We start from the raw sequence: 12,992 nt of genomic DNA, 5'->3' as shown, positions 1-12,992 counted from the left end.
TCCAATAATTTTGAACTAAAATTTGGCAAGAAAGGATTTTGGTCAAAAGTGTCATAAATTCAGAAATTTTCAAATTGTAAAGTGGTGGGTACTTCCATCCATGAAGTGTTACATATGTTCATTCCATCCTTCTTTCAAAAACAATGTACTTTGCCATTTTCCTACAATATCTCATATCTCATATGTTCCTTTTGTGGAAGTATAATATCTTCTTATGCTTTCTGCCTTAGTCTTGATATAGAGAAATGCTATTTACTTGCAAATAGGATCCCTTTCCCTGGATATGCAGTGATAACCATTCAAAAAAGCTCAGAAACAGAGAAGGAATATGTGCGTGATTCAATCACATTCAAACCATCCTGAAAAGATCTAAAAATCTACACAGGAAAAAACACATTCATTGTTTATGCATGTTTTGGTAACACACTTACAATGGTTGTGGCTGACGTGTTTTTATTCTGCTTCTCCCATCAGGAGAGAGAGCAAAACATGCGGGACTCTTGGAGTGCCACCTCCCTCAGATTACGTTGCTCTCCCCGAACCATTCTGAACCTCACAGAGCAGGCTAATCATTGACAGAGCTTTACAATCACCAGCTCTTAAGGGAGCGTTGATAAGACGGTGGAGCAGTCAGTGGCAAATGAAGCCAGGCTGTGCAGCAGAATCTCCAGGGAATGAATGGGTTCTCCTCAGCCCTGATGCAGGCAGCGCACGCTATAGGAAAACAATGTCCACCCGCGGACGGCACACATCTGTCATTCTGTCAGCCTTTATGCTCCTGCGAGCTGTTATTGGATTCTCTGGAGATGGAAGAGCCATCTGGGCTAAAGATCCTCATCTTAGCCTGGTAAATGAAAGTCAGCTGTTTGTCTATGACACTTTTCCTAAAAACTTTCTTTGGGGTGTTGGGACTGGAGCGTTTCAAGTGGAAGGCACCTGGACAGCAGATGGAAAAGGACCATCGATATGGGACCATTTCATCCAGACGCACCTGAAAGATGTTCACAGCCAGAATAGTTCCAGTGACAGCTATCACTTTCTGGAAAAAGACTTGTCGGCCCTGGATTTTATTGGCGTTTCTTTCTATCAGTTTTCGATTTCCTGGCCAAGACTGTTCCCCAATGGAATAGTAGCCGAGGCGAATGTGAAAGGTCTTCAGTATTATAATTCACTTCTGGACGCTCTTGTCCTTAGACGCATTGAACCTATAGTGACTTTGTACCATTGGGATTTGCCGTTGGTGCTACAAGAAAAATATGGGGGGTGGAAAAATGAAACCTTGATCAATCTCTTCAATGACTACGCCACATACTGTTTCCAGATGTTCGGGGACCGTGTCAAGTACTGGATTACAATTCACAACCCATACCTAGTTGCCTGGCATGGATATGGGACAGGGATGCATGCCCCTGGTGAGAAGGGGAATTTAGCAGCTGTCTACACTGTGGGACACAACTTGATCAAGGTATTGTACAGTGGGATCAGTGTTGTAGTTTCAGAATATAAGGAGCAGGAGCTCAAACACACGTGTGTCTTTTGCTGAAATAATTCTTTATTAATATTAAATAATAAAGGTCCTCAGCTTAGCCTAGCCTGATTCTTTAGTATTAGTCTTGGCTTTCGTATTGAAAGTAGTATGGATTCAGTTATCTAAGAAACTATGAAAGTATCTAGTCAGTGTTCCCAAAACTGTGCACTTTGAGACTATTTTTAAGACAACTGTAAGTTAGAGCGAGAGTATATGTTTACTTTCAATCTGTGGGGAAGCAGTTCCTTATTAATTTGATTGTTGAAAGCCTTTTCCGATAACATGCAACTATTTCAGAATTGTACTTAAGGCATAGCCACTTAAAAATGAATTTGTTACTATTGCTATTCTTGGTTTTGTTTGCTTTTGTTTCTGTTGCTGTTTTTCATGATATAATAAGCTAAACAAATGTTAGCTGACACATATTAAGCACAGAAATTGAAATAACTAAAGTTCACCCATTGGTTTTGTTTATGTTACATGGCAGAGTAAATACGATTGTTTTAAGAGCTAAAATTAAACTACTAAAATAAAACCTGGAAAGAATATGCTCCATTAAGCAGTCTATCTCAAAAGCAAGAGCTTATGTTAGAAATGATATGTTACTGAGACAATAGTGAAAATAGCAAATAAGAGCTAATAATATTCATTGAGCTCCTAATTCTGCACCACCGACTAGCCTGAGCATTTAATGTGCATTATCATATGTAACCTTCATGATAACCTTATGAACTATGTCCAACTCTTATCCCAGTGTTAAAGATGAGCCTGGAGATCAGTGAGATTAAATAACTTACCCCAGGTTTGAGACTAAACTGTAGCTATTTGAACATGGAATTTATAAATGACTTTGTATACTAAACAATAAGTGTCCTTGTTTGAAAAGATTTTTAAAAGGCAACCTTGCAGACATTCTCATGAGATTTTGCCTGACATGTTGGTTATTCTCTAGAATTAGGTTACTTTGAAAAATCAGGTAGTATACTTAGAAAAAATTACTCTGAATACTTATTTTTTGAAGATGAAAAAACTTTACTAATGCCATCATGTGTTAGAAGTGGTCATTTGGTTTTCCTTACCCTCCAGTAATTAGATTCTTATTTAGAAAAGTGAACCTTTAAGAACATTTAAAAAATGTTAAATTCCTGGAATTTTTTAAAGTCTAGGAACATAAAATTACTCCATGTCTAACTTTATATAGAAAAATATCTCCTAGGCTGGAGACAGTATGGGGGTAAGGCACTTGCCTCCTACACATTCTACCCAGGTTAGGTCCCCAGCCTTACAGCTATCACTGTCAGCAGGAGTGATCCCTGACCACAGAGCCAGGAATAAATCCTGAGCACCACCAGGTGTGGCCTAAAAACCAAAAGGAAAAAAAAAAACAGAAAAATATCTCTTAATGCCTCTTTTCTTTTTGAACTTTCTGGATTATTGGACATTGTGCATGTATAACACATCATACAATGTAATGTGTGTTATACTATGGTTTCAATCACATCTGCTTTGCAGTAAAAAAATTGCATTACGATTACCAGGTCATTTATATATCTTTGAACAGAATTATATTATGGACATATTACTAATATGATATTGTGACTTGGCAAAACAAGAAAAGCTTTAATGGGAAGAAAACTCATAGCTGTTATGTCTGAAGATTATGCACATATCAATTAAATTTTATTTTATTTGGCTAATTTAACTTTAAATACAACACACTCGTGTAAATTTAGAAACATCAAACTGTATCAAAGAGGGGCTGAAGCGATAGTACAGCGTGTAGGACATTTGCCTTGCACACAGCCAACTCGGGTTCGATCCCCAGCATCCCATATGGTCCCCCAAACACCACCAGGAGTAATTCCTGAGTGCAGAGCCAGGAGTAACCACTGAGCATCACTGAGTGTGACTCAAAAGGAAAAAATCTGTGTTTAAATTGTATCAAAGAATGAAAAGTGAAATCTTTTGGTTGCTAAATAAATGATGTTAGTAATGAGAACATTCATAAAAAATATTCTGGTAGTTAACTTAAATTCTTAAAACCTGGTTTATCCAGAGGCAAGAAATAGTACAAGAGTCAAAGCACTTGCTTTGCATATGGCTAACTTTGGTTCAATCCTTCACAACACATATGGTCCCCCAAACACCACCAGGAATGATTCCCTGAGTACAGGGTCATGAGTAAGCTCTGATCACAGCCAGGGCTGGACCAAAAACCAAAATCTGGGGCCAGAGCAATGGTACAGTGGGTAGGGCACTTGCCTTGCATTTGGCCCATGCAGGTTGGATCCCACAAGGTTCCCCGAACCCCACCAGGATTGATTGCTGACACTGAACCAGGAGAAAGCCCTGAGCACAGCTGAATGTGGCCCAAAAACAAAACAAAAAATCCAAAACATCCATAGACACACACACACACACACACACACACACACACACACACAAATTGAGGCCAGAGCGATAGTACAGAAGGTAGGGAATTTATCTTGCATGTATGTGGCAGACTCAGGCTTACCCCATGGCATCACATATGGTCCACGGAGCACCGCCAGTAATGATTCCTGAGTGCAGAGTCTAGAGTAAGCCCTGAGTGTCACAGGGTATGATGACCTCCTCCCCCCAAAAAAATAAAAGCAAATAAACAAGCAAACAAAAAACCTGGTTATCTAACGAAGAGTCATAGGAGACCAAAAAGTATGTAATGTTGTGAACCAAGGATAAATTGGTACAATTGTATTTTTTTTATTGAATCACTATGAAGTACAGTTACAAGACTTTCATGTTTGAGTTTCAATCATACAATTATCCAACACCCATCCCTACACCAGTGAACATTTTCCACCCCCAATGTCCCCAGTATCCCTCCCCCCAACCCTGGTACAATTATATTTTTTAAATAACTTTCTCCTGATAAACATAAACAGAAGAAGTTCTAACAAGTAGATATTGCTCCTGAACAGCATAGGAAGTGCTGTTTCCAAGAGATAGTACGGTGGGTAGGGGCATTTGCTTTGCACACATCCGACCTGTATTCAATCTCCGACATCCCCTATGGTTCTCTGCATCCCTCCAAGAGTGATCCCTGAGTAAGTCCTGAGCAAAGTCAGGTGTGGCCCCAAAACAAGAAACAAAAAAGTGTTTTCAGATGTGTTGCCTCCAGGTTGAGGTAGATTCTGCCTGTCATACAAAGGAAGTGCTCTGGTTTGATTTGGTTTTGTTTTATTTTATTGGGGGGCACACCAGCTGTACTCAGGACTTACTCCTGGCTTTGCACTCAGGGATCATTCCTGGTGGGCTTGGGGAACCATACAGGATGCCAGGAATTGAACCCTTCTCCACAGTGTGCAAGACAAGCACCCTACCTGTTGTATTATCACTCTGGCCCACAAAGTAAGAACTCTGAAGGTGAGAGAGATGTCACTGTTTGAAATGGAGGGATGAAATTTTTAAGTTATGTTTTTCACATAATTTCTATCTCTTTAAAATTTCGGAATCGTTCACCTAACTCAGGAATGTAAAGGGTTTCATGAAATCAGTCAGGAAATGGAACCTGCTCCATCACCCAGGGGCTGGAGAGAGAAACCTTGCGTGCCTGGGAACCCAGAGGGAACTCATTTTCCCAAATGCCCCTCTGTCCTCCGGTTAACATGGGATACAATCGTTCGATTCTTGTATGTTGCAATCAAGGCTTATCTCCTTATTGGCTGCTTCTTGACCCAGAAGCAGCAATCTCAGGATTTATCTTCAGTCCAAGAACGTAGGTCTAAATGTTTTTTGAAAATCTAGTATAAAACAAAAATTCATGAGATGGTAGTAGGAGAAGGGGGCACGAAGCTACAGTACAGTAGGTCAGTCTCTTGCCTTGCAACCTGACTTTGAACCCCAGCATCCCATATGGTCGCCCAAGCACTGCCAGGTGTAATTCCTGAGTGCAGAGCCAGGAGTGATCCCTGACAAAATCAGGATATGGCCCAGAAAAAAAAACCCTAAACTAAATTAAAACTAAATTTATGGATGATCAGAGACCACTTTCTTCTCCCATCCCCAGATACTGGTAAGATTTCATAGGCGCTGTTGGGATCTTTTTAGTTCTGGGAGAATCCTTTTGGAAGGTGAAGCGGGAACACTCCCAACAGTGCTCAGGTCTTACTCCTAGTTCTGTGCTCAGGTATCACTCCTGGTGGGGTTCAGCAACTCCTGTGTGGTGCTGGGTATCAAACTGGGACTGGCTGCATGCAAGGCAAGTGCTTTACACGCTAGATTCTCTCTCCAGCCCCAGATTCATCTTTAAAAAACTCCATCTGAAATGTCCTGGCTTGACAGAAACCTGAATGGTGCAGTCTGTTCTGACACTGACCTGGAATTTAGATGTCACTATTAATCATCAGAAGGCAAATCTAAGCCTCTGAGGAAATTTTGCCATGATCCCAGACCCTAATAGATGATCCCCTCTGAAATTTTTGGCCTGACTATGGTGACCATCACCTCAAATATTTTCTTTCAGTGCTGAAGCAATAGCACAGCAGGTAGGGCATTTGCCTTGCACGTGGCCAACCAGGGTTTGACTCCCAGCATCCCATATGGTCCCCTGAGCACTGCCAGGGGTGTATTCAGGAGTGTAGAGCCAGGAGTAACCCCTGTGTATCGCCGGGTATGACCCCAAAAGCAAAAAAATATATTTTTTCTCTATAATTTGGTGGGGGGAAGCACCTGGCAGTGTCCAGGGGTTACTCCTGGCTCTGCACTCAGATCACTCCTGGCGGAGCTTGGGGGATCATATGGGATGTCGGAGATCAAACCCAGGTCAGCCATGTGCAAGGCAAGCCCCACCCCTAAATATCACCTTTGCCAGCATCCTATCCGGTACCTTGTATTAGATCTCATTTTACTGAGAATGATTATTTTTTTTTTTCTTTTTGGGTCACACCTGGTGATGCACAGGGGTTACTCCTGGCTCTGCACTCAGGAATCACCCCTGGCAGGGCTCAGGGGACCATATGGGATGCTGGGAATCGAACCCGGGTTGGCCACGTGCAAGGCCCTACTTGCTATGCTATTGCTCCAGCCCCGAGAATGATTATTTCTAAGGTGTCATGTGTCACTTCCCCTCTTTGCAGAGAAGTTGTTAAGTGACTCCCCAAGGATCTGAGGATGAGGTCCTGACCTGTCAAGCGAATCTTGAAGAAACTAGATTTCCACCTGCCCCCCCCCCCTCCTTTCGTGACCACTCTCCCATGCCCTTTCCTGGCATCCTGGAACCCCCACACTGCCCCTCAGGCCCTTCCTGGCACTGTCTGGCTTATTTTTATTTTATTTCCACTCAGCTTCCACTGTGCCCTCCCTAGTGAGTGTTCCATGTGCCTTTATTTTCCAGCTTCTAGCATATCAGGCACAAACCGGGTGCCTGGTTGGATGGTTAGCCCTGCAGGCTTTCTTTTTTAAGCCTTTCCATTCAAGAACCAGTATCAGGTGCCATACTCCTAAGTCAGTGCACTGTAACTAGTTCTTTTTATTTTCAGTGGAGGGACACACACCTGACAGTGCTCAGGGCTTAATCCTGGCTCTGTGGTCAGGGATCATGCCTGGCAGGGTCAGGGACCCTATGAGATGCTGAGGTTGGCATTGTGAAAGCCAAGCACCTTACCCTTATACCATCTCTCTGTCCCCTGATTCTTATAAAATCACCTGTAGCGATGCAATGCTTGAGTCAGAACTATGAGTTGCAGGTGACAGAAACAGTTCAAGTCGGCTCCCACAAAAATGACTCATAGTCTGGCTCCATAACCAACAGGCAGGGACAGGGGGGCAGGGTAAGAAGGACCTTTATCTCAGCCTCTCAAATCATTTCTTCTTGTGGGTGGAAGTCCAATGCTGTCCTAAGGGGAGGGAAGAGTCCTGTGGCTGTTTTCAATAAGGAAGACCTCTGCCCTCCAGCTTAGAGGAGCCTCACATTTGTCAAGGCAGAAATGCTGCCTGTCTTCAAATCAATAGATATGCATCTATCACAATTTAAACACGGAAACTTCCCCCCCCACCCCCCACCTCCCCTTCTGAGGGAACATTTGAGAGACTCTGAGGATACAGGCACAAAAGTTGAGGGAGGTGAATTCACTCATGGAATGGTGACTCGTTTCATTCATTTCTACACTAAATACTGCCAGCCTCCATCACCGTTTTGGCTTCCTTTCTTTATGGTGTTGGGAATCCAGGCATTGGGAATCCAAGACCTTGCATGTGCTCAGCAAACACTCTACTCATTACCTCCCCACTCTCCATCATGGTTCTGATCATGTCATGAGTCCAGAATATTATCCTTCAGAGACAGGAACCATGTGCCCATCTATGAAGCACCAGTAGTACCCTTGGCACTACTGACCTTTGGGGGTCAGATAATCCTTTCTTGGAAGCTGCAAGGGGAGGAAGGGGCTTGCCTGTGCACCGTAGGATGGATGGCAGTACTTCCAGCCTTTACCAACTAGATTAGTACCTTTGTCCTTTGGATCCTGCCAAAAGGCTGGAGAGCTAGTACAGTGGGTAGGGTGCTTCCCTTACATGCAGCTGACCCAGGCTCAATCCCCAGCACCCCATATGATCCCCTGAGTATTGCCAGGAGTGTTATCTGAATTCAGAACCAGTAGTAAATCCTGACCACTGCTGGGTGTGGTCCAAAAACCTAAATCAAAAACTAACATTGTCATCTGTGTTTCACCCCATGTCACGTCCCATTCAAAATGAGGTAGTGGCCTGGGCAATACTACTGTGGAGAGGGTGCTTGCCTGGCATCCCATATGAACCCCCCAAGTCTGTCAGGTGTGTTCCCTGAGAAAAAGACAGGATTAAACCCTGGAGCACTGCCAGGTGTGGCCTCCCTGCTATCTCCTCAACCCCCCCCCCCAAAAAAAAGAGGGAGAAAGATGTATGAGACTTAGCAGGCTTCACTGAGTATGTAAAACTTCAGTCTGCATGTTCACAGTTAGCCTTAACAACTAACCCAGGGTGTCATTTAAAAATAGGTCATAGGGGTTGGAAAGTTAGTACAGCACGTAGGGCACTTGCCCTGCACACAGTTCAGCCAGGTTCTGTCCCTGAAACCCCATGTGGTCCCTCAAGCCTGCCAGGAATGATCCCTAAGCACTGAGCCAGGAGTAAGCCCTAAGCAGAGCCAGGTGTGCCTCCCACCAAAAAACAAAACCAAACAAACAAACAAAAAAACAGGTCATAAATGCTTTTCCATATACAATAAAATGATTTAAATATTGTAATATTTAATGGGAAAATGCCAATTTTCTTTTACATATAAACACTGAAACAGTGCAATTATTTCTAAATACCAAAAATTTGTTTAAAATAAACCTTACAGGGGTTTGGGGGGGGGGATGGGGGAGGGATACTGGGATCATCAGTGGTGGAGAATGGGCACTGGTGGAGGGATGAGTACTCAAGCATTGTATGCCTGAAACACAAGCACAAAAGTTTGTAAGTCTATAACTGTGCCTCACGATGATTTACCAATAAAAAATTTTTAAAAATTAAAACATAAACCTTAAAATACTATCTCAAATTTTAAAAAAAGGACTTCCACAGAAGAAAATATATGCTCTTTTTGTAGACCAAACACCAATGATGAAATAGAGTTTTAAATTCCTCAGGGATTCAAGAGGTTGCTTCATAGTGTAGAAGAGGCTTTCAGGACAAGCAGTGTTGGGAAACCAACACAAAATCAAGGTCTGAACAACTATTCCTGGACATGGACCTCAGTTCTATTGCTTCCCAATTTTTCCACCTCTGAGAACCCTGACTTAGCATTTCTCTTTCTGTCAGAGACACTCACAGAAGGCTGCGTGTGTTTTCTTTTCCAGAAATAATTCCATCAGATATTTTCTTTTTAAGGAAGATCCAACTTGGTCGAGAAAGGATTTTTACCCGTGACTGAGCAATCAGGAATGTAGTTCAATGGCAGGGCATTTGCCTTGAGTTCTTGGATTCCATTCCCAGCACCACAAAACTAACACAACAACAAATTGCAATTGAATAGAAGTGAATTTCTGGACCAGAGAGATAGTAAAGTGGCAGGGCCTTTGCCTTGCATATGGCTGACCCAGGTTCAATCCCTAGCATGCCAGATGTTCCCCCGAGCCTGCCAGCAGTGAGCCCTGAGCACTATCAGGTATGGCTCAAAAAACAAGGGGGAAAAAATGTGAATTTCAGACATACAGGCTTCCCTAAAAACCCCATATGGTCCCCTGAGCCCCACCAGAAGTGATCCTTGAGCACAAAGACATGAATACTGCTGGGTGCAACCCCAAAACAAAACTAAGCAAACAAAAAAGTGTTACCTTAATGAACTGGACAAACAGTATAGGGGTTAAGGCACTTATCTGGCAAACAACCAACCCTGGTTTGATCCCCAGTGCTGTAAAAACCCCTTAGTACACAAAGCCAGGAGCCATTTCAGAGCACTCCAAATAGGGACCAACCCCCTCAAATAAAATGTTACCTTAAAAGTCCATCTTAAAACAAGCTGTAGCATGCTGATGACTCGTGAGATGTGTTGTTTGTTTGCTTGTTTGTTTGTTTGTTTGTTTTGAGGGATATGTTATTGAGGGGTCAGTTGTAGTCTCCTATTTTTAAGTGATGACTATTTCCATAATTAAAAGTAACATAAGGGGCCGGAGCAATAGCATAGCGGGTAGGGCGTTTGCCTTGCACGCGGCCAACCTGGGTTTGATCCCTGACATCCCATATGGTCCCCCAAGCACCGCCAGGAGTAATTCCTGAGTGCAGAGCCAGTAATAACCCCTGAGCATCACTGGTTGTGACCCAAAAAGCAAAAAAAAAAAAAAAAGTAACATAAAAATAAGAGGCTAGAGATAATATCACACATGCACACATATATTAGCTTCTGGGCCATACCAGCAGGCCCAGGCCTCCTTCCCCCTGGAGAGCTTATGGTTTCAGGGATAGAAGCTGGACCTTTCCCATGAGAAGCAAGTGCTCACGAAGTTATTGTTCTGGCTCTCAGAATTTTATATATAGGTTTTGGGGCCACATCCTACAATGTTCAGACTTATTCCTGGCTCAGCACTCAGAAATTACTCCTGGAAGTACTCAGGGGACCATATGGGGTGTCAGGGATCAAACCCAGGTTGATCACATACAAGACAAATGCCGTATCTGCTGTGCTACTACTCTGACCCTATGTTTTATATTTTATTTTAAAAAAGAAAAAAGAAAACCATCACCTCTATATATAATTTGCTTGTTAAGTGGCAGCAAAAAAAATAATAATGTTTTTCTATTTTAAGTGCAGCTGCTAGAAATGGAGTCTCAGGCTTCACACTCACAAGGCAGGTGTCCTCTGGCTCAGTCACATCCTGGCCTACTGTTGACGTTCTTAACCAAAATTAAGTGTGAACATGGTAAGAACAGTGTGAAAGAGCCATCATCCACAGGACTCGGAGCTGTGTCTTCTCTGCCAGTGGGCTGTTGCAACAGCTTTCTCAGGCAAGAAGTCTGCAGTATTGCAAGACCCCTGAAAACAGATCAAATGTCATCAGTGAACTTCTACCCAACCCACCACCTAGATCTGGAAGACTGGAAGAACAATATTTATAAATGGAAATGCCAGCAAGAGCCTTCTTTAGCTTTATTTGGTTTGAGAGATATCTTCAAGAATGTCCTCAATGAATAGTATTTTCATTTAAAAAAAAAAGGAATGAAAAAAACTCCTTTGTTAAATTTGGTTTGCAAGAGCATAACATATCAAAATTAACTTTTGCTAAATCGTTTCATAACACATACACACAGAATTAGCGATCTGCATATTTTTTTTGGTCAATGAAGGACAGAAAAATGAAAGTTAAAAATGAAGGTTAAAAAAGGTTACTCTGGAGAACTTGGCAGGCTACCGAAAGTATCCTACCCGCACAGCAGAGTCTGGTAAACTCCCCATGGCGTATTCAATATACCAAAAACCAGTAACAATGATGGGTCTCATTCTCCTGACCCTGAAAGAGCCTCGAATGTGGCTTTCTAAAATCTCAGGGCTAGGACGAACCAGACGTTACTGGTGCCTGCTCGAGGAAATCGATGAACAACAGGATGACAGTGATACAGTGATAGAGTGAAAAAAGAACACATATGGGGGCTGGAGCGATAGCAGGCAGGTAGGGCGTTTGCCTTGCACGCGGCTGACCTGGGTTCCATTCCCAGCATCCCATATGGTACCCTGAGCACCGCCAGGAGTAATTCCTGAGTGCAGAGCCAAGAGTAACCCTTGTGCATTGCTGGGTATGACACAAAAAGAAAAAAAAAAAAAAAGAATACATATGGTGCCAGAGCAATGGTATAGCAGGTAGCATTTGCCACCCCCTGCCAGGTAACTCAATTCTATAGAAAAAAATCTCCAGTTTTGATGCCTTTGCCAATTGTTGCCCCCTTACTATTTTTCTTTATATCCTACATAAGAGAGAGCTTTTTTTTTTAATGTGGAGAGGTGAAACCTATATACATATAGATAGGACAATCCGTGTGCTTTATTTAATGTCAGAAACAACCTGTGTGCTTCTTTATTTGTCCATCAAAATGTCTGAACATACTTACCTGGCAGGGGAGAGACCCCAAACCTGAGGGGGCTTCCCAGGGCAGGGCTTATCCACTGCACTCGGTGCTGCTGACCCTGTGATTTCCCCAAATGTGGGAAACTGCGTTCACACTCTCCCCTGGGGGAAATGTCTGAACAATTTATCTCCTGATTTAGACAGTATCCCTTTTGTTTTGTTTTGTTTGTTTTGGGCCACACCTGGCATTGCTCAGGGCTTACTCCTGGCTCTGTGCTCAGGGATCACTTCTAGAGGGGCTCGGAGGATCATTTGTGGTGCTGGGGATTGAACCCAGGTTAGCTGCATGCTAGGCAAGCATCTTACCCACTGTACTATCTCTCCGGCTCCATGAATTTTTTTTAAAGTAGTCCCTATGATTTTAATATTAGTTCAAAACTTAAGCGTCCCATTAGTGTCCCTAGTAATCTCATCTAAAATTAAAGTGTATACTAACATTATTCTTTATTCAATTAGCTAAGGCATAGCACCTACACTATAATAAAGACTTATTTCTGTTAGGACCTGAGATGCCTTTAGAAAAATATACAAGTGATAATTAAATAAGTTAAAATTAAACAAGTTAAAATTAGCATCTTTCAGATATATCTAAATTAGCTTTTTATTTATTTATTTAATTTTTTTTTTTGCTTTTTTTGGTCACATCCAGCGATGCACAGGGGTTATTCCTGGCTCATGCACTCAGGAATTACTCCTGGCTGTCCTAGGGGGACCATATGGGATGCTGGGAACTGAACCCTGGTCGGCCGCATACAAGGCAAATGCTCTACCCACTGTGCTATCGCTCCAGTCCCTAACTGAATAAATTATGAAAACTGCTTGCTCATAAAAATTTCCAAAGGCCA

At 42.6% G+C, this 12,992-nt stretch overlaps 1 protein-coding gene across 1 annotated transcript in view; it reads left to right on the top strand.

The window, feature by feature from the left end:
- Positions 1-640: 640 nt before the first annotated feature.
- The window catches only part of KLB (klotho beta), a 30,805-nt gene continuing 18,453 nt past the window's right edge, over positions 641-12,992 (top strand). Inside the window, exon 1 of the mRNA XM_056125598.1 lies at positions 641-1,465. Within this exon, the coding sequence (XP_055981573.1) occupies positions 641-1,465 (825 nt within the window). The remainder of the gene's footprint in view (positions 1,466-12,992) is intronic.

This window comes from Sorex fumeus, unplaced genomic scaffold (genome assembly GCF_029834395.1).
Source record: "Sorex fumeus unplaced genomic scaffold, SorFum_2.1 ptg000055l, whole genome shotgun sequence".
Taxonomy (NCBI): domain Eukaryota; kingdom Metazoa; phylum Chordata; class Mammalia; order Eulipotyphla; family Soricidae; genus Sorex; species Sorex fumeus.
Note: the sequence above shows the minus strand (reverse complement) of the source record. Positions and strands in the feature narration are given on the sequence as shown.